Source organism: Halyomorpha halys, unplaced genomic scaffold, assembly GCF_000696795.3.
Source record: "Halyomorpha halys isolate HHAL.00 unplaced genomic scaffold, Hhal_1.1 Scaffold971.1, whole genome shotgun sequence".
Classification (NCBI taxonomy): domain Eukaryota; kingdom Metazoa; phylum Arthropoda; class Insecta; order Hemiptera; family Pentatomidae; genus Halyomorpha; species Halyomorpha halys.
The window spans coordinates 140,625-162,807 of NW_027108333.1; the positions used below are offsets into that span (position 1 = coordinate 140,625).

The following is a 22,183-nucleotide window of genomic DNA, read 5'->3' on the forward strand; positions in this document are numbered from 1 at the left end:
AATAATAAACAAACAAATTCGGAAATATTTCCAATAACATATATATATATTTTATTTTGTATGTTTCTCTATATGATGGTAGTAATCTCTTTTTATTTTTTAGCCTTGTTGAAGACCTGAAATTCAGGTCAAAATTTCGGCAACAAATAAATAGTTTTTGCTTATTTTCTGACCGTACCCGACCATCTTCTCAATTAATCTACGGTTAACTATCAACAACCTGTTAATTAATAACTAATTAAATAAAATAACTTTTTCTGAACAACACTTCAAAAAATATTCTATATTTATTGTAAATATTTTTCACTAAAGAATAAGAAATGTACAAATATATTTACAAATATAAATATGCTTCAACACATTACAAAAAACACAAAGAAATTATTCCAAAACATTTTGTACTAAATTATCTATTATGAACAAACAGTTTTTAGGTAAAAATATGTAAGGATAAAACTATCAAACCAGTGCCTGTTGGTGGAAATTAATATGATACACAAAATGAATAAATTCCATGAGTAATGCAACACAGCTTAATGATGTTACATATTACTCTGCCAAGTATGGGCAAAATGCTCATATCAAGAAGGTGTCATAAGATCTTTAATTTTAATTTTTGGTGGTGGTAGTTTTACTGGCCTTAAATAAGGATTGTCAATGGAATCAACATCAGCTTTTGCATTATCTTCTTCTTCTTTGATACAATCTTTACCTTTTTTTCTTTGAGGACTTTTGGATGAATCATCATCTTCCAATTCAAACACTTGGTCTTTAGGAAGCAATGCCACTAAGTAGGAAGGAAAAGTTGGTTTGCAGGCAATGACTGAAAGAAAAAAAAGTTACAATGAAATTATATTTCATGAGAAAACCTAAAATCTGTTTAAAAAAATTATTAACTCATTTAACAGTACATTCTTCAGATCAGAAACCCAGCCCATTTTATTAAGTAAATGCTAGGGAGTAGATATGTAAATGGTTGGGATGGAGACAGAAAGTGAACTGGACATGCAGTGACCATCACGTGGTGACCTTAGGAATTAATAAGGATGATGATGGGAAAGCAGAACCTATCAGTAGGAAGAATTGCTCATTATAAAGGACTCAGTAAGGAAAAAATAACCATGATAGAATAAACCGCTTTTATGAACTTGAAAGCATGAAACTTATAGAGCAAGCAGGCAATTTCAGAAAGAAAATAATGCTATTGTTAAAGAAAATTTAAAAAATACATCCTTAACTCTTAATAAGTTTTTCCAGGAAATGATTCGGAAAGTGAAGGATATATGGCATGGTTACTTTGAGGAATATATTAAGATGCATAATGGTGATGTATCCCAGACAGCAGAAGAGGGTGTTGAGACTATTATGTTAAAATCTTTTCCTCAGGATGACCCAACATCTGATACTAAAAGTCATATACAGAGGAGGATTGAAATGGATGTACCTCTCCAAACTTAAGATTTTAATATTTTGCAGTACTTTCATATGATGTTGATGTTTTTGAAAGCATGTCCAGTACAGAAATTAATTGAAGAAGCTCTCAGTAACTCAAAGACTCAGTAAGGAAAGAAAAACCATGATAGAATAAAAGGCTTTTAAGAACTTGAAACCTCTGGTTCCAGATTTTTCCAACATTGTCCCTTAATGATTTGCTTGATTCCAATATCTCACTCTCTCCAGTTGACATAATCCTACTTAAAAAATATGTAGATGACCTCCTTGTCCTAAATCCTGATAAAATCCCTGATATTTTATCTGCCTTTAATTCTTAACAACCTTGCCTTAACTTTACAGAACTAGAAAATAATCACTCCCTTCCTTTCCTTGATATCCTTATAAGATATATTCACTGACTGGTACACTAAACCAACTTACTCAGGCATACTTTTAAACTATCGCTCCCAACACGTTTACAAAAAAAATTAATGTAACTAAAGCCCTTATTCACTGTTGTCTTTCGCTCTCTAATTCCCATTTCCATGAAACTAACATACACCGCATAAAACAGATACTCTTAACTAATAACTTTCCCTATCACTTCATGAATAACCTTATAAAGAACTACGAAAATTGCAAAATATCTCTAGCATATTCCTAAATACTTAATTTATTTATTTTTCGACTACTCCTAGTATTATTTATTTTTATTTTGTAGCATTTTACTTTTATTTGTATCCTTTAAGTAAATATAAAACACTTTCTCTTACATATTTTATGTTCTTTTATTTTACAAATTATTTGTTGTCACTTTTTATATATTTTACTTTTATTTAACTAAATAATGTAACTTGTAAACACATTCTTGATTTTAACTTTGAAAACAGCCATTTTATTTCTTTTTTCACCCCTTCTCCTTTCTTCCTTATTCACACAGTCATGTTCACCCCATCTTATTATCGTCATATTTACTAATTACTCCTTTCGGTTTATATAACTTCATATTTAATATCTTTCATTCTAGTAGTGTACTTACATATTTCATTAATTAATAAATTTTCATTCTTACTTTTTCATAACCTAATTTTCTTTTTTTACAAACATTTAATAACCAGATTTTCTCATTCATATTCATTTTTCTTTACTCCTTTTGAATTATATAACTTTATATTTTATTTGTTTAATTCTGTTATTTTACTTACATATTTAATTAATTACATGAACGTTTACTTTCCCATATTTTTAATAACTTTAATATTAAATAATTTTCATTTTGTACTTATAATTACTTACTAGATTTACATATGTGTTTTATTTTTTTGTTGTTTCCTCTTTCTTAATTTTATTATCACTTATTCTCATTTAGCCTTCATCTTCTTACAAAACTCAAGATTACATATTTTCTTTCAAGAGTATTTATATATCTATATTGTTGGTTATTTCCCCTAATCATTCTGTAATTCTTTTTATCCATTATGGTTATTATATTTTTTTTTTGTTCTAAGCCCTAATGAAGGCCCGATTTTCTGGCTGAAATGTTAACACTAATGAATAAGTTTTTACTATTCTTTTAAACCATTTTCTCTTTACTTACACAAATCCACGGTCAACTATTAACTCATCATTAATTTTAAATATTAGTCATCAGCAGTTTTTATAATTATTGTAAAACACGGTAAGACAAAATATGAAATTTTAATATAATAATTATGTTTTAGATTTCAGTAAAACTACTCGATCTTCCTAATTACATTATCTTCTCTACATCAATGTTTCACATATTCCCCTGCTGGATGTTACTTTATTTTTTCATAAAAAGCCCATTAGACAAAATTTGCAATATAATCTTATTTTTCAAACGTTTTCACCACATTCAATACACCTAAAAAAGCTTACCAAGTAACCTCACCACATTTCTTCATGGGTCTTAGTGGTAAAAATTTATTTTTATTTGTCTATATGCCTAAATATTATAAACTATTACATGTGTGAATAAAAGATGTTAACTGGAAAGATTGAGTTATTTCACTGAAAAATAATAATTATGTTAATTTTCATCTTCCAAGACATTTATGGAATATGAAATTTTAATAAAATTTCAGCCTAAAGTAAAATATAGCTTGATAACATTTATACAAACCAGGAAATATAGTATCTGGAGAGAGAAAGAGGCTATCTGTGTCATTGATTTTGGTTTCAAATTTATTAAGAGCCCGTTCAATATCTCTCTTTTGTATCGCAGATTTCTCTCTAATTGCTTCATATTCAGTTACAGGTTGCTTATGGGTCTGAAACACACAATCAAATTTTAAAATATATAAGATAAATATATTATATTAATTACAGTGATTCTAAAACTTAATACTAACCCGAACCATTTATTTTGAAATTATTTTTTTGTGTTATAAGCAATTACTATGTTACATAGAATTGCTTTATAACATAGTGTGTTACTATTTATTGAGCATTGAGCTTTTAGATTTTTAGCATCATGCCAAATTCGATAGAAAAAACCTGAGAGACTTCATTTGTATGGACTAAAATAAAAAGAAAGTAAATACCCTATAGTGTTTTTTCCTAGTGTTGATACAAGTATTAATTAATTATACTTGATCCTGTGATTTATTGGTGGTTGAGAGGAATAACTACAGTATTGAACAATTTTCCATACGAGAACAAAACTTAAAAGTATTTCCAAGGATGAAAAGTAATGAGGAATTTTAGTAAATTCGAAATTAAAAAAATATAGTCAAATGATTTAAAGCTTATATGTAATAACTATAGAAATTATTTGGATAACAAAAGTATTGTGAGAGGATCCTCGTGTTTTTTGGCATAATTTTAGATGTAACACAATTAATCCAATGCTTTTGGGTATTAATTAATTAATAATTGGTATTGATATTCTACATATGGTTGGCTTCTGCTGACAAGGACATTCAGTGTATCATGAGTGAGTGTAAAGGACAAGAGTCAAAAGCTGTTACATGCCAGAAGCTATTAAGAGTATCAGGGCTTTACAAATATCTAAAGTATTGCATTTCAGAACATTAGCTATGTTCTGTAGACAACAGTTACCAACAAAAGCTCACAAGAGAAATAAAATTCCTCAATAAGGTCCACAACAGGAAATTTTTATGTAATTAACTGGTCTTAATTGATAAAAAGCATCCTCTAAAAAAAATCATTACAAAACAATTTTCATTATTATAAACATTTGGTTCTGTGGTATAGGTTAGCAATACAGAACATTTGCAAACAATCCTCATTTCTAAATTACAGTTTAATATGATATTGAATGAACATATTTTGATATTAATTATATAGGTTACCTTTTACTATTTGACATTAACGTAAAAAAGATAATACTATAAAATAAAGATTATAAATTTTCATAATAAATACTTCACAAAAGTACTAAACAATTATATGGTAATTTTAATTATATATAACTAACATAATACAAATAGAATTTCCATGATGTTAGTGATACTCACAGGAGTTCTAATATATGCATGTGGATCAGGAAATACTGGAAGATGAGCGGGGATATGAGAAGGATGAGATGGTTTCACTCCTGCTTGCAAAATTCCTAGTTGTTTTGCGGGAACACTAGGAGTGGGTGAGGGAATTACAATACTGTTTACTCGTTTGGCAAATCTTTCAAGATCACTTATATGCAATCCTAAATTAACGAGAGCAAGTAAAACATCTCCAAATAGTGGTTCTGTTCTTCCTGCTAATTCACAGTAAGCACGGCTACTGTTTCCTATTTCAACAATAACTGAAAGAAATAACAAAGAATGAAATATAATGAAGAAAACTAAAACTCATTGTAAGATAAGAATATATGATTACTAACCACTTTGAAGAATTTCAACTAAAGTTTCAAGAGCAGTGTCATAGCTGGAATCAAATCCAGCTTCCAGTAAAGTACTGGCTGCTACTGCTGACAGGACTTTTCTTTGAGCTTTTAGAGGACCAAGCATAACTTCAGAATAATACAGTACTGACCAATAATAGCATTCCAGTTCTTTTCTTATTATTTACATATCTAAAATAAATTTTTTCAACAACAACCTCACAAAATGGCTCATATTATGATTAGAACAGGTTATATCATTTTCAAAGAGAACTAAGGAAAGTATCGATGTACATCTCAGTTCTATTTCTAAAACTGTATAGGACAGCTGGTGCTATAAGCTAGACTTGACTTCGGTAAAATGCCTTTATCCAGTGCTTTTTTTTAATTATTTGTTTCAGCTATTTGATTTAATAGTTAAATAAATATATATTTTCGTAAAATGTGAGGAAGTAAATACGCTTATCCGAGCTTTTTCTTTCACAAAATTATATTTCCATAAATGATGAAATAGTTTGTTCATTTTTTTATTTTCATTATCTGTCACATTGACAACAAATTACATTGGTGCCAGCTAGCTAGCAAAAACCTATAAATATGGCTACTTATTGGGTTGGGCACCTCTGCTTTAGTGTTTAACTGGTAACGACTTTTGGATTTTTTCATTTTTCAGCAATACTGGTTTCCTCTTAGTTTTGATTCAAGTCATCAAAAGTAAAAGACCAATAAAAAACTTTATTACCAATAAGGTACTTGGTAGTGAAGAAGATTGATCTTGTTTTTCAATTTTATACAAAGCAAAAAATGTTTATCATTTTCATTTTGATGTATCTTTTACTGAATTATAGAATTTAACCCATATTTCTTTCTTATAAATATTTTATTTCTATTTCTCTTTTTAATCAAAATAATATGTTTATACAGTCATAAAAATAACCATTGAATAATAGATCATTTGAAGGGTCTCTATTAACACCCATACCTACAACGAACGTCGAAATGTCGGCAGAAAATAAATAAATGATTATCATTATTTTTCCATCTCCTTCAAAGTAATATGACTGACATTTTCTGAGTACTATCAGGATTTGGTTGATAGTTGGTATTACTATCAACCATCTTTGCATGTTCGAAAACGACCGATACTTACCACGTGGAACTTCTATTTTAATTGAAAATCTTAGTTTTAGAAAATTTATTTTAGGGAACTACATATATTTAAAAATCTTTCTTAATGTATTTATTGTAGGACATGCAAAAATTTGTTTAACGGACTTCATATTGGATCACGGGATATTCAGAGCTTTACAGACTAGGAGCCACCCAAATGGAGAAAGAAACCTAAAAAATGGCACTGGCTTTATAGTTATACCAGTTTGAAGGAAATAAAGCATGACTTGATTCACCTTTAATTACGAAAGAATGTGTTCATTACGCAGAGGTCGTTGGATTAATATCACGCGTGTAAACGTATATGCACTGACCGAAGACAAACTGATTTCTAAGTATATCGGATTATAGGGGACTTTAAGGCCAAGAAAGGTTGATATATTGTTTCTGCTACAGCTAGATCTCAACTTGGAGGTAAATTAAAGGGCTAGATATATTTAAACATGAATATATTCAACTTAAAGAAAGTAAAAACAGGAAGACAAGTAGAAGAGCCTCAAAGTTGATTTGTGGTGTTAGTTATGACATTACTGTCATTGTTCAATAGTTTCAAAATTTTCCAGGAGAGAGGCCATGGATTTGATTTTTTTATTTTTTATTTTTATTGTTTTATTACTAATCTAATTGATCGATAAAAGACACGGGAAGTGTTTTATAGTCATTTGGAGGACTAAAATGTTTAATAAAGTGAAATTTCCGATATGTACAGCATTACATTGATCTTGATCAGGAAAGAGTTAACTAACGAAACTAATCCACCCTGATGTTCCTAATGTACTGCCCGAGCTTTATTGGCGTTCTTAAGCGGCATAAAATACAGGAATGCATATTTGAAAACACGGGACAACAACAAAATTTGTCTTATTATTTTTGAAAAGCAAATTAAAATATCAGGACTTACGAGAACTGTCCACGCACTTTTGAGATTCTCGGAATGTAATTTTTGTTTGATGGAATCTATTGATCATGTAAAACAGAACATTTATAACATATTTTATTTCTTCCGTTTGCGTAAAGCCAAATTAAAGGTAATTTCTTAGGAATTAGCTTCAGTGAAGGGAACTAGTTCTTACTAGCTCTTCCAAGTTTTCTTAGAGCTTGGAAGCTCAAGCCTGAGGTACAGTGTTGGAAGAGATATTTCCTTTTTTCCTAATTGTGTTTCTTTTCAATTTTTGCTATTGCACCTCACATTGGGACATTTGTAGTTTATTATATCAATACAGCAATAGTTACTATAATACAATAATTTAATGAATTATTTAATATTTCCGATTTATATTGTAATACATGCACATTATTCATAAGTGTAATGTAATAATACAGCCAAAGAAGATAATTATGTATTACCTTTAAATATATTATCTTGCATACTAAGGTGGAATTTCCTTTATAACTCTCTACCCTAATAGTTCCGTCGTGAAACTTCAAATTTGGTATGGGACTTCCAATTCAAAGGATGAAACAAAGTAGGGTTGGTTTTTGCTTGTCGTTGCTCCTAATGCTTATTCACATTTAATTTTTTGGTCAAGATGAATGCTAACTTCAGTCTATGTACGATAACTTGTATTTCTCGATTCGAGATGTTGCTATGAAGAATCCGACAACTTTACTGAGTAAATATACCTAATAAGATAAGATATTATTATGCAAAAAGCACCTGGATTCCTTACGGCATAATACCATATGAAGACGTAATGTCCTAGTACGCTGGGGCAAGTGTTCCCAACGTGCAATCGAACATTGTGGATTCAAATCTTGATATTTCCACTCTGGGGCTGAATGCAGCTAATTCGGTCTTCGGTGGAAGACTAAGGAGAACAACAAACTCGCATAACTACTGTTCCTCCCACTAGTAGCCTAGATGTAAATGCCAGGTTCTGCTTTTTTTGGGTCATCGTTATTGAAAATTATAGGAAAATTAAATTCTCTAAATGTATTAAATTATTGCACAAAAGCAAACATGTAAACAATATCATTAATAGTAGATATTGGGCTAGCAGTGTTACTGAACTAAAATGAAACAATAAAGTTTTATAACAAACAGAACAATAAAGAAATTAATTAATATGAACTATACAAAACAAGGGAGAGGTCTTTCTCAAGAAAAAATTAAATATTCATGGTTGGTAGTAAATTAATAATGTCAGCTGGATGAAAACGAATAGCAATGTCTTATTTGTAGATAGCAGTCTCCCCGTAAGCTGAGGACGTAGGTCGTGCAAATAATTGCCGTATGAGGATGACGGCAATGTAAACTTGTGTATTGCCGTCACAGTAACAGTGCAATACACAAAAACAAGAATTACTGGGAGTCGTAACCAGGCCTCACAGTTGAGTATTTTAAACATATGACGTAGTGTTTTGTTATAAACCAGTTGTGCATTGTCATAAACTGTTAATTTGTTATTACAAACAATTTAATTGGTAATATGTTTAATAGGTAACCTAAATGAATAAATATTTTCAATTTTCTTAAATTTAAACACTTCTAATACTAAATATAATAAAGTTATATTTAGTATTAGAAGTGTTTAAATTTAAGAAAATTGAATAAATATTTTCAATTTCCCCAAAAAATAAATAAAATGTTTACATGCGTAAACATTGATCGGAGCAACGCGTAATAACGACTTAATCAAATGAATAGCTCCTTCTAAAAAGATTATAATTGAAAAGGCTTCTCATCATTAAAATGGTTATAATTGACATTTCTTCAAACATTTAAAAGGATAAGGAAAAAAACTCTAGCCTTTGATTAAATTGATATATTTCCAGTTCTGGCGCATAATAGCCTTCGTTATTGTTAAGGACTGATTACTTGGTATCTTTTCTCCAGATAATAATTGTTCTATTCCCTCCAGAAAAAAATTGAGACCAAACAAAAAAATCCGTTTATCTAACTTATAATGCCTTATTGAAGTTCCAGCAAATGGTTGGACATTGTGTTCTCTTAGAAGCTTCTCAGCGAAAATTCAACATCTTTACTTAGTTTCTACTTTTTTATAACTAACCTGTTTTATAAAAATGAATACTTTAGCCACAAAACCATGAGTCGGAACTCCTAAAGACACAAAAATTCTGTTATGAAATGAATTGTATAAGAATTATTTTATATGCATGTACCACGTCACACAGTCAAACCTTCAAGAACTCTCGAAAGATAATACCTAGTACACTTGAAGATTACCTCTCTGCCTAATTCGTGAAAAAAAAGTTACTTCCCCATGAAGGTGGAGATTGGTACCCAGAGGCCAAGTCATAAGAAGACGTTGTAATGTTGCCATTCTTCGGAAGGTGGATTAGTTGTTTTAGAATCCTGTTTCAGATAGTTAAAAATAAACTGGAGCAATTTGAGAGCAAATTCTTCTGGTAACTGGCATATACACCAGAGGAAATGGGAGAGGAAGGAGGCACTGGTGAAATATGGATAGGTTAATTTTGAAAATATCCAATTTATTTCCAATTCTTTGCCCATTGAGAATAACATTTAACCACCTAAGAGACAGAGAGAAAAAGTTGATAGCTGTAGAACAAGCCAAGAGCAGTTTCATGTGCCTGTTGTGCCAATTGAATCAGAAGATTTACTTCCTATTGAATTTTAAGTAATTTTTAATATTGACCCGTATTCGGAATATTAATTGGTGTTAAGTTATACGCATATAAATTTTATTTTAAATGATTTCATATGTAATATTTAATGCTTATGGCCTTGATAAAATTATCATTTTCTGATACATTTTTCTCGATTGTTTTGATTTCATTTTGTTGAAGTGAATATTTTCTCCTTGTTTGACGATTGATGTGGACATATAACACGATCCATTTGTTTGATAAGTCTAAAAAGAAATAAATTTTCCATTACTTTCTTCTTTTTGATGTAATTTTTGGAGGTTTTGGCTACACTGTTGATTGCATTACAGCTTTCTTTTGCGTTGCTTTTAAACTGATATTTATATTTGTTTATTGTTCAAGTGTTCATAGTTCACTATGCTTCTGAAATCTAATGTTGTCATTCTATATGGCAATAGAACAAAGCTCTGACCACGATTTTCCTCAATTATGATTACGATAACCATAATTAGAATTAAATTTTGTGCAATTACAGTGACATCTAATTTTTGTTTGCTATTACTGTTGGCCTGTTACGGTTAATCATGTTGCATGTACTTAGTAATATTATTAAAAAAAAAATTTGTACCTTACAGTACCACTGACAATCGTGAAGTATCTAAGTGAGTTAACCTTCCCGCCTAAATAATTTTAGGAAAGATAAATTTATTTCATTGTTATTTCTCTTGAAAAAGTTACTTTATTTCCTCTTCCAGCCTTGATTTAGATTATTTGCGTTCATAAAATTGTTCAATGAGGTTTTTGGTTTTTTGCTCTATAAGGAACATTTGTGTCATTGGAGAAAAATGAAGAGAAAAGTGAAATATTTAGACATGGAGAACCTTGCATCTAAGCAATTTAGTTGCTTTGTTTGTACAGAGAAGTCGAAAGAAAAAGGAATATCCTTATTACAGTCCCAAACTGCATTTTCGCGGATATCTTTAGGTCAAAAGCTTCAAGAAATTCTGGGCACCAAGTATGTGGTTCTTGTTACTTACAGAGATTCAATATGTTGGGATTGTGCCAGCTATATAAATTGGGTTGATCGTTGTGAACATAAAGTGGATTTAGTGAAAGAATACATAGTTAATCAAGTTAGTTTAAAATATAGGAAGATCGAAGTAACACTTCAAGAAAATGTTGAAAATTCTGAGCCAATGCAAGAAACAGGTAATTTACCTTGATACATAGTTATTAAATAAATAGATCTAGTTATTTATTTCCAAAACCACCCAAAGTATGTTTGAACAAACCAGATGGTTTTTAGAAATAAACGAAACAATTGTTTTGCAACAGTAATTTATTGCTCTATTAATTGTATGCTAATCGAAATTCAGGATAAAAATATTTTAAAATCATAACTTAGGATTTTTAAGAATATTACATTATTTTTGTTTTTTTGTTCCATAAGTAATTTAAAAAGTAAAATATTTAAGTTAGTAACATTTTTGTTTCTATTATTGGTTCTGATCTCTCTCTATCAACTGTTAGACCTTAGGTATCAGATACTCGAAAATCTGAAAAATTGTTTAGTGCCAAAAGTATTGCCATTCCTGCCGCCATGCCTTTACATATATTATTGAGGTAATGGTACCAAGCGGGTTACTGGAAAATTTCCAACCATGATACTCTCAACTGATTTATTGTAATGCTGCAGTGATGTCAATGTGTCTTATGATAGCCATGGAAAATGGATCTTTTTACTACATGAAGGTATAGTGTGGGAAATATAGTAAATGGTTGTTGACAGATAAGGATGTCAATTATAGATTACATTTTAATATGATACCACATTATTTTACTATTTTAGAAGACTTAATGTCTTTAGTGCACGGCTAAATTTCACTATAAATAATAACAATCATATTAATCATGTACAACCAACACACAAGAAATATGATTGTTCTTCTCAAAAAAGTACTTAAGAATTACTGTGTATTTTAGCCTTTTCAATTGAGATACCTACATAAGGAAGCAGAAAAATTCCAATATAATAATTACAATTTTACAGTTATATCATTATACTTCCGGAGCAGCGATATGATATAAACAGTCATGTATAAAGTGTATGAAATAATTAAATATTCATGAGGTAGTGGTGTTTATCTATTTTCAATAGCGGTATTTCTCTTCAGCGCAATCATTATATTGTTGGTATATTAAAAACATCATTGTGGAGCTAATGAATTACATTTAATAGTTTCCTTTTTTGCCTAACCAACATATTTCTGTCCCTTGCAGATTCTCTGCTAAGCTTCAAGTAATGAGCCAGATAAAATAGTTGGAAAAATTGGTTTCTCTTGACCTGAATCAAAACTGTCCCAGATATCTAGTTTTTACAGAAATTTTTAGTTTAGCCACTTAAATATAACTGAAGAGAATAGATATTCATGATAAAAAAGTGGATTCTTAACGATTAGAATTGATTTTTTAATGGAGAAAAATGCCCATAACATTTACTGGAACTGGGTGATAGTAAATAAAAGAAACTGTTTTCATCTAGAAGTACAGTTGACACTGATTAAGTTCATTGGGTATTGACGACAGTTTCACTTTTTTGGAGGGCTAGCAGAGGTCGTATAATGGTTGATTCCAAATTTATATTTTATTGAAAAAATTACAAAAGCTAAGTTAATAGATCCAGATCTCTTATCTAACAAATACCACATTTTTAAACATGTTTACCTTTTATAATACAAACCAGTGCATTGAAAAGCCTTCAGGAAATATCCTCGATAATTCATGCTTTCTAAAAATTTTAATTTACATCCAGAGAGTGTAGGAAGGCTGTTATTATTTGGGTAATATAATAAATGCTTCAGTTTTAATGTTCCCTTTTTTGATTGATTTTTGTGTATGGATTAAATCTGTTTTTTAAAGTGAAGTGTATGCTTTTTACTAATTATCATCTGAACTGCAATTTTTTGTTTTCAAACAACGTAATTGTTGTTATCTTGCAATTTATAATTATATTACGAATATGAAGCAATAAATGATGTTTTATTTGTTTGTAATATTGAAGAATATAAGATTGAAACCTGTTTTCATTTTGATGATCCAATGTCCATTTCATATAGTTAAATATATATATATAATAAATTTATAAGCTTCAAGTTCACTCAGATTTATTTTTCCAGTTCTCAAACAGAAACCAACTACTCCACCTTTACCAGCAGTTATGCCTATCCAGCATACTGTAAGTACCCTTTTTTTTCTTCAAATGTTAAGCCTTTAAATTATTTTTTTCTTATATTTTCAAAAAATGTTTATCTTTGCTAGTCCGAGATAAACATGATGGCATGTGGCTTCCACAGAGTGGGAGACTAGAGTAGCCGAGTTGCCTAATCCACAAGCCAACCAGTCCACAACATCTCATGTTCCCACCTAACACTTCATTATTGTTGTGTATCGCAGCTATCTGCATTTATAGACATCTTTTGCTTGCCATGGCAGGTAATTCTACCTGCTTACGATTTTTTTATAACAGTATAATTAAAAAATTAAAATCACTTGAAATTCATTTTATTTTAGCATTCATCTATATTTGCTCATTTTCAGTAGAATTTAACGCACAATATGAACAAGTTGGAAAACTCACAGAACATGGTAGTCTATTAAAATCGACATTATCGACATAAAAACATACCAGTATTGTAATTTAATACCTAGGTGTTACTTTATTATCTATAAAAGCATGTTCACCAACCAAGTGCCTCATGTCATGTGATGTTCTTTGAGAATCTAAGTTGATTTAACATCATTATTTTGATCACTGATGTTTAGCAATTATTAAATTAACTATTAAATTTTTAACTCTTTTAAAATCTATTAAAAAGAAAGTAACAATACTATCAAACTTAACTCTAAAAATTATTTAAAATAAAAATATTAGAGAAGTGATTTACTAAAAGATCTAAACAAAGATAAACAAAGTTCGATTAGACAACCTTGAAATTATACCATCGGTCCAGTCCAGCAACGCCCTGCCCTACTGCCATGTCATCAGCCATGCTTGATTCCACATACTATCAATTTAAAACAATTATTATTATTACACTGATAAAACTTTGATTAAAAATATGATTGAGACTTTGGTAAATCATGGATAGCATAATCCCTTCCTAGGTATTTGTATTCACATGAAGCTTAAATGAACTAGTTAACTAATTTTCATTTTTAACAATTAGGAAACAAAAGAGATTAAAGAAGATCCTCCTCCTAAGGCTAGAAAAAAAAAAGAATACTCATGTAAATACTGTGGTAAAGGCTATGTTAGCTTGATGTCATTGAGTATGCACATTCAAAGGCTGCATGGCGGTAAAGAGGTTTGCGAAGATTGTGGTGCCAGATTTGAGACATTGGCACAACTTAAAAGACACATGAAGAGTCATATTTCTGCAGATAAACAACTAACCTGTGTCTCATGTGGTTTTCATACAACAAATACTGAGGTTTATTGTCGACATGTTTGTAATTCAAGCATTGTTTCATTAACATGCGTTACTTGCAATAAAAGGTAAGATAAAAATTATAGTAATTTAATTTTGTATTATTAATGCTTTCTGATTCTATCTTCATATAAATTACTACAAATTATATTTTTATTTTATTTTCAATAGTTATTTTTGTTTTGAGTCAAAGCTACACCCCTTGGCTCTAAATAATTTTAGTTTATGCCATCAAATTAATTAATGAGGGTACATTCTTATAAAAATCTATTTTTTGATGTACAAATATAAAATTATCAATGAGAGTTAATTTTTTATTTCAATTTTTTTATAATCTCTTAGTAGTATTTTTGAAAGACCTCATTACTTCATACAAAGTGTTTTTCAAAAATGTTATATTGCTGTTAACTTTTTCATTTGACCAATCTCCCATTCTTCGTAGGTTGATAAATAGTTTTTGAAAAAAGTTAAGGGACATGTAGTAGTTACTTCGAAGTGGCGAGCAGCGGGAAGTGGAGAGGAGTGGCTCCACTGTATAGAGGGTCCTCGACACCTACTAATGGCATAAGAGGAAGATAAAGAAGAAGAAAAAGAACTACTAGTCACTTTCAAAGTTGTGTGGAACACAAAAGGTTTTGAAAGTAAAAATAGTTTTGAGATAAAAAATATCCTGTAGTGAAGTAGTATACAAACATAGTCCAATCCATTGCCTGACAAATGCTAGAAGGTTTGAAAATAAAGTATTACAGAAAATATTTGGTTCAAAGAAAGTTGAGTCATATGGAGAATTCAGGCCAGACAATAGGGGGATACATAGCCTGTACCTGGTTGGTGTATAGTTGTGTGAAAAGAAAGAAATTCAGTACTGATATTTATACTTAGAGAGGCGATAGATGTTTTGGAACTATTTGAGTGAAACCACTTAGTCCAAGGTATAATAGAGATTGCACTAGAACCACAAATGTAAAAAATAAGGATTGATATGATACAGACACACTGAAAATGTTTTGAAGAGCTCCTTCACCATAAGAAAAAGATTCAGTAGCAAAATACTCTTAATCACATTAGAGAAGTTTATTCATTGAAGTCAAGAAATATATTAAGTTGTATATCAAAGTAGTGTATGTTGAGGTTAGAATGGACACTTCTGAATGAAAAAAAACATTGTGATTAACCATGACAACACTTCAAAGATTTGTTTGATTAGGGAGAACCCGTTGTGGTTTGTGGCGTTCTCAAGTTCCCCTTGTTGATGACCTCAAACCACTGGATGAGGATGACATAGTCGGGGAGGGGACTTTTTGAAATCTGGAGTAATATGTAAAGTTAAAGCTGGATTATCTAACCCTATCATTCCGAGAGATCTTGTGAGGCAGGGAGGTGCATTAGTTCCTCTCCTGTTTGTTTAGGTTCTTGAGAAAGCCAGAGGCTCATTGTGATTCGATACGCATTTAATTCAAATTTCCCACAAGTTTATTCAAATGGTGACAGAAATTCAATACTATTTGCAAATTTTAGTTTCCAGCTATGTAATTTATCAACATAATAAAAAGGCCAAAATAACACTTTTTAACATATTTCACTTCTTTTTTACATGGAGGGCTTATTGTTAGAGCTGTTTTGTTTTATACCTTTCCTGAGGCTTGGATATTAGTTCACTAGGTAAAGGTACTATAAAATACACTTTTAAGCCACCTAATTTTCAAAAAATACTTTAGCTGAAGTATTAAGAATTATCAACTGAAAGAGAATGAATCGCTCAATGGAAAACAAGAAATGAACTGAGAAAATTTATTTCTTCTGAAATAAAATAAAAAGGTATTAATTCCTGTTAACTTTAGTAAAGGGTTGATCATACCTAACTGTTGTGGCCAACATATGTTTGGTAATCGATTATGTGACAGATGTTATAAAAATCAAAACAAAACCGCTCTTTGTTGTTTTTTAGAAGGTAGATGAACTGATGACAACATAAGGTCTCATTATGTGCACGTACATCGTCTCAAGTGTCTCCTCACTATGTTCACTTAATAGCCAGCATTCTGGCCATCTCCATCGTCTTAATCATTTTCATTACATAAAATACAATAATAACAAAATTCGGCTGTTCGTTTCTTTTATTTTCATTTCTATTTATGGTTGTGCTAGTAAAGATTTCTTTTGAACCCTTACCCCCCACTACACTATCATATCAGTAAAAAAATATAAGTTTATTTGTATTGGGCTGTGATATAATTATAGAAACAAAAACTCAAGTAATATGACACTTTTGTGCAGAATTTTATGTGACTGACCTACATTCAGTTATAAACTGCCATCATTGTACCTGTCAATTTATTAGAGCTTATTCTGAGTCACAGCACTTTTTTTCCACCATACTGAAGATAATTTTCCTCACTATTTTTAGTTTGAAATATGAGTTTTTCTCAGTTATTAGTTATCTCAGTTATTTTTAATTCTGCTTGAGTTTTATTCTATTTTATTGTCTTTAGTTTCTTGTATAAGAAAAGTTTTATTGTTGTATAGAGCTTTTCTGAACTTGAGATAATTATATATACCTCAAAATTAGGATGTATAGTCAATGTATTCTTTTATAGGTATGTCGATTCCAACTTCAAAAATGATTCCAGTTCTGGTACTTATCAATGTCAATCTTGTACTGCAGATGAAACAACGAGAATTGAGCAAGATCAACCTCCCCAGGTAAGCAAATTTTAGTCATTGTATGATAGATGTGAATATAAATTCACTTTTGTGGAGGTTGTATTACCTGTTCATGATGTGAGGTGACTCTTCATACAGCATGAGGTATGACTGAGCTTGCACGCTTTCATCTAGTCAAACAATTGGATGGAGAATATTATTTTACCCTTTCACCTGCCCTATGTCAGTTTGTATAATGGCATACATTAAATCACTGGTTGGCATCACTTTTAATTCTACGGCCAGACTTTCCTCCAATAGTTTATCACGGCTACTAGAATCATTTTAATTTTCTCATGATTTCCCAGCATTAATAAATTATAATAATGTATTATAATTAGTAGTTTTAGTTTTCTTTAGAAGCAGGTAAAAATAATGATTGTAAAAAAAGAAATAATTAAGGATTCTTAATAAATTTATTAGTTATTAAGTATGGATTGGAATATTTGCCTGGTCCGAATTTTAAAAATGAAATTATCTATTAATTTAAAATTCTTAGTTTTTCTAGTCTTGACTATTCTCAATACTAGAAAACTCATGTGTGATTACGTATCGCTGCTCCTTACTTTAAAACAGATTATGGCACATGAAACAATAAACAACAAGTTTTATTTTAACATTTTCACCAAAACATTACTTTTAAATTACAAAATAAATAACTCTTTAAGATTAAAAATTAACTTAAAAATTTTATTTAAAAGATTTTAATGTAAACGTTTTAGCTGGAACTTTTATTTTTTTGGGATGTATTTAAAACGTTACAAGAAAAAAAGTTAATATCCTCTGTATAATTTCTACTTAAATGCAATAAAATTATGCAAAAATAATAAGATTAGGTTGTTGTTTTACTAATATTTTATCATTTTGAAGGTTGCTTGGCTGCTCAGGTTAGTGTTGAAAGGGCATTTATATCTATAAAATATGGTTTTTGTGATTATAGTTACAGTTTGGCAAGTTACATTTTACAGCAAATATTCTATATAAAATTTAACTAAAGTGTTAAATAAAATGCACTAATAGGTATTTTTTATTATTTATTTTGAAACAAATCTTTATCAACAAATTACTTTTTTTATTAAAACTTTCTCCTCTCATATGAGTTTTGGAATAAATAACTTATTTTAATGAAACATTTATTGTGCTAAAATAAAAATAGAAGTTATTTTATTTATACAAGAAGAGCTAATAGTTTGTTTTGGTCCCTGGTACAGATCTTATAATAGAAAAACTCCAGAAACCAGAGGCCAGAGGGTTTGATACATAAATTTGGCAGCAGGGGTTGAAGTATTAATTATATGTTAAAATAATTTTTTTTTTATAGTTTTATAATTACTAGAAAAATCTTGGGAAATTGAAAAACACAAATATATTCTTAATTGATTGCTTATTAAGTACGTGTAATAGTGTAATATTTACAATTATTTAAGATTATTTATTGACAAAATATAATGAAAATGAGTTTGATTATGAATAATGATAATTAGAATGTTAATTAAGTTATGTTTTGAAGCTCCGGGCTGGTATATTTGCTCAAGATGCATTTTGTTCTCATTTTTCAAGCCTCTCTCTGGAATTTGGAAGTATCTGAAGCTGGTGGGAGTGTTGCAAGACTTAGTTTGTTTATCTTTGCAGCAGACTTGATGAAATATTTATATCTGAATGAATCTAAATTGTTCATATTATCTCAAAAATCCCTCACCTGGTTCACTAATGTCCTCATGGGCGGCATTTCATTTTGTAAACAATGTTCAAACATTTTTATGATTTTTATTTGCAAATAGTATAAGCTACAAGACTTTGGAATTAGTAAACTTTGTTTTTATTAGTTGTAATAGTTCTTACAGCATACTGGGCTTCTGAAAAAATGAGCCTTTTTCAGATATAGTGACTGGCCTGTTATAGGTTTTAAAAGGTTTGTGTGAATTATTAATTGATTTCTTATTTTTAGGAAGAAAATACTGGTGCTGAACTAGCCACAGAAATGCCCGAGTTTTTTAAGGATCCTGAAAACAATAATGAAGTCAGAACTTTAGAAAGGAGTGAAGAAGAATGTATATCTTACTTACGATGTGAAGGTTGTGAGGAGCAATTTAAACTTGGTGATTTAACAAAACATCTGTGTTTTATTAGGGGGGACACAGTGGAGTTCGTTGAAGTGGAGGCGCCTACCTTTCAAGGAAAGAAGAGCCAACCTACTTCTGTTCCTTTATATTGCAAAGATTGTGGTGATCAATTTGTGAATATTGAAGACTTACGGAATCATTGGGATCATACTGGCCATTTAAGACAGGTAAGCACTACAGCTGTTGAACTCAATAAAATTAGAGACAAGTATAAGAAAACAGAAGCTACTTTTAAAGTCGTTAAACAGAATTTTAATATTCGTGCCATAATACCTGGTCAAAATGAAGAGGCACTACGTTCTGCTGATGATTATAAGGATATGTTTGTTAAGGTTAGCAGAAATACTGATTCTATTGAAGATTTTGTAAGGAAAGATGGCAAAGAGTGTGAAACATGTGGTATTGTTTTTGCTAATAAAGAGCTTCTAGAAGAACATCAACAAATGGATTGCCTCACATGTGTTACTTGCTCTGTTTCGTTCTATGATAACAAACTACTCAAAAGACATTATCTTTACACAGGGCATGCTAATAGGATCATTCAGCCACCTCAATCGGTGGCAGATAAAGAACCTATGGGATTCAAATGCCATCGCTGTGTTAAGACATTTCAATCTAGATTTCTACTGAAAAAACACTTTCAGGTTCATTACCGAGGTACAAATAAAGGTGCTTGTCAATTTTGTCTTCTAGAATTTGAAAATAAAAATGATATCCAGCAGCATGTTCTTGAAGTACATGGTGCACATTTATATAAATGCAGTCATTGCGATCGTACATTTATGTCAGAAACATTTAGGAATAGACACGAAGCAAAACATAAGGGTCCCTTTGAATGTCAGATATGCAACATAAAATTTATTAGTAAAAAATCACTACTATTGCATAATGAAACATATCACCAAGGAGAATCAGGTTCCTGTACTCTGTGTGGAAAAGTTTTTGAAGATCTTTTAGCTCTTAGGAAACATGAAAGACGTCATTATTTTGAGAAACAGTTAAATTGTGATGTGTGTAAGAAGAGATTTAGAAATAAAACTCTTCTAATCACTCATTTGAAAATACATGGAGATAAAATCAAAGCTAAATGTGATGTTTGTCAGCTTGGCTTCACTACTGAGGAAGCGTTAAAAGAACATAAATTTTCTCATATGAAGCCTGGAAGATACAAATGTCCAAGATGTAATCTTTCTTTTGCAAACAAAGCAAATTTTTGGATGCATACAAAGACACATGAAGCATGCTATGTTTGTACAGTTTGTAATAGAAGTTTTAGAGATACATCTTTGTTAGCTGTACACCGAAGAAAACATTGGCGTGTTAGGCCTTACCAATGTCCACATTGTCCTCGCACATTTTCTGTACCTGCAACTTTAAGGAGACATCTGCATGTACATACTCGTATTTATCCGCATAAATGTGGTCTTTGTAAAAGAGGTTTCCTCACGAGACATGCTTACCATAGGCATACTGAAACAGTGCATGGTGTTTCTCACAACTTCCCCCAAAGGAGGCCTAATATCCCTTCGTTGCCATTGAATGCAACTGATGAAGATATCTTCCAAGCTGCTGATACTCTTATTGCTGATGATTCATTAATGTTTAATGATTATCAAAATAAAGAGATTGAGCAGGTTTCATCATCTGATCTTATTACCAATGAAGTAGTTGTTGAAACAACTGAGTTATTTGATGAAATTTTGCATTGAGTTAGTTTTAATAGTTTTAATATTTTTATTTTAAAAAATAAATTAAAAAAAAAGAAGACATTGTTATCTTTAAAAAAAGAAAGAAAAATTGTATAATTTATAAGTAATTTTTTTTTATTTTGTTTATAATTTACAAATTATTTTTTACTTGGTGAAATTTACAAAACGTGAAAGAAATGTAAATTCTTTGTTGTGTAAATATACAAGAAATGTTTGTAAATATTAAATTTTGTGTTCTTTTTTGATTGTTCTTATTGATATTGTTTTTATTCATATTACATACAATAGCCAAACTGTTTGTTGCTAATCTTTCAAACAGAATTATATCTATTATCCTGGCCCTCATTTATCTAAATAAAGTGATTTTCTGTGAATTGGGCCACTAACTTATCCAATGGCTTTGAAAAATATGTGTTACATCATAATTGATTCCTCTCAGTTAGGTTAATTATTATCAATAATGAACCTTAGTAATCCTGGGAAAAAAAATTATTTAATCCTCATCAAAATTTGAGGTTTAACTTTTAACTATACTGTTGAATCTGGGGCTTCAAAGCAATCGCTTTTTTTGAGTTGCTCTGGTTCAACATTAAATTTTGTATTCCATCTCAAATTTTTACTCTCCACACCATTGGAAAAATATTCTTCCAGGCATTTCAGTATTATAATTTTATAAGTATATAAGTACAATAAAAAAAAAATATAGTTTATGTACTATTAGTTCATTTATTATTACAAAAATTTAAATATTACCTAAAATTTACTCACCGATTTTAATAAATTAAGTTGCAGACATCAAATCATTTTTTATTGACTGCTTTTTAACATTTAATCTTAATCCAAAAAAAATAGGCAATCAATACTTGCTTGAGAAGTTAGGATGCTGTGCTTAAAGTGTCTGTGCTTTCTGATATGGTTTGGATACTGGTCATTGGCTTCAAATAGATTCACCTTTAATCTCCACACAATCACTATTGTATTGGTATCTTCCTCAATATATTTGTCTACTTTATTTTGTATCATGAAAATGCGTTGTATGTTTTCTTATCTATCTAATTCTTTAGAAATTTTTTGAGGGTTTCAAACACAAGCTTAACTTAATTTTTAAATTTTATATCACTT

The 22,183-nt window shown here is 30.0% G+C and overlaps 2 protein-coding genes across 2 annotated transcripts; one reads left to right on the forward strand and one right to left on the reverse strand.

Annotated features, from left to right (window-relative positions):
* Positions 1–268: 268 nt before the first annotated feature.
* Taf8 (TBP-associated factor 8) lies at positions 269–5,628 on the reverse strand. Its single transcript, XM_014431421.3, has 4 exons — positions 5,300–5,628; positions 4,935–5,221; positions 3,578–3,725; positions 269–823 (listed from the first exon to the last, which is right to left on the reverse strand). The coding sequence occupies exons 1-4, from the start codon at positions 5,424–5,426 to the stop codon at positions 582–584; spliced, it is 804 nt and encodes a 267-aa protein (XP_014286907.1). The 5' UTR covers positions 5,427–5,628; the 3' UTR covers positions 269–581.
* A 4,599-nt stretch (positions 5,629–10,227) lies between these two features.
* On the forward strand, positions 10,228–21,288 carry LOC106687495 (zinc finger protein 132). Its single transcript, XM_014431419.3, has 5 exons — positions 10,228–11,248; positions 13,216–13,274; positions 14,266–14,594; positions 17,124–17,229; positions 19,178–21,288. Exons 1-5 carry the CDS (start codon positions 10,885–10,887, stop codon positions 21,059–21,061), a joined length of 2,742 nt encoding a protein of 913 aa, XP_014286905.1. The 5' UTR covers positions 10,228–10,884; the 3' UTR covers positions 21,062–21,288.
* The last annotated feature ends 895 nt before the right edge of the window (positions 21,289–22,183 follow it).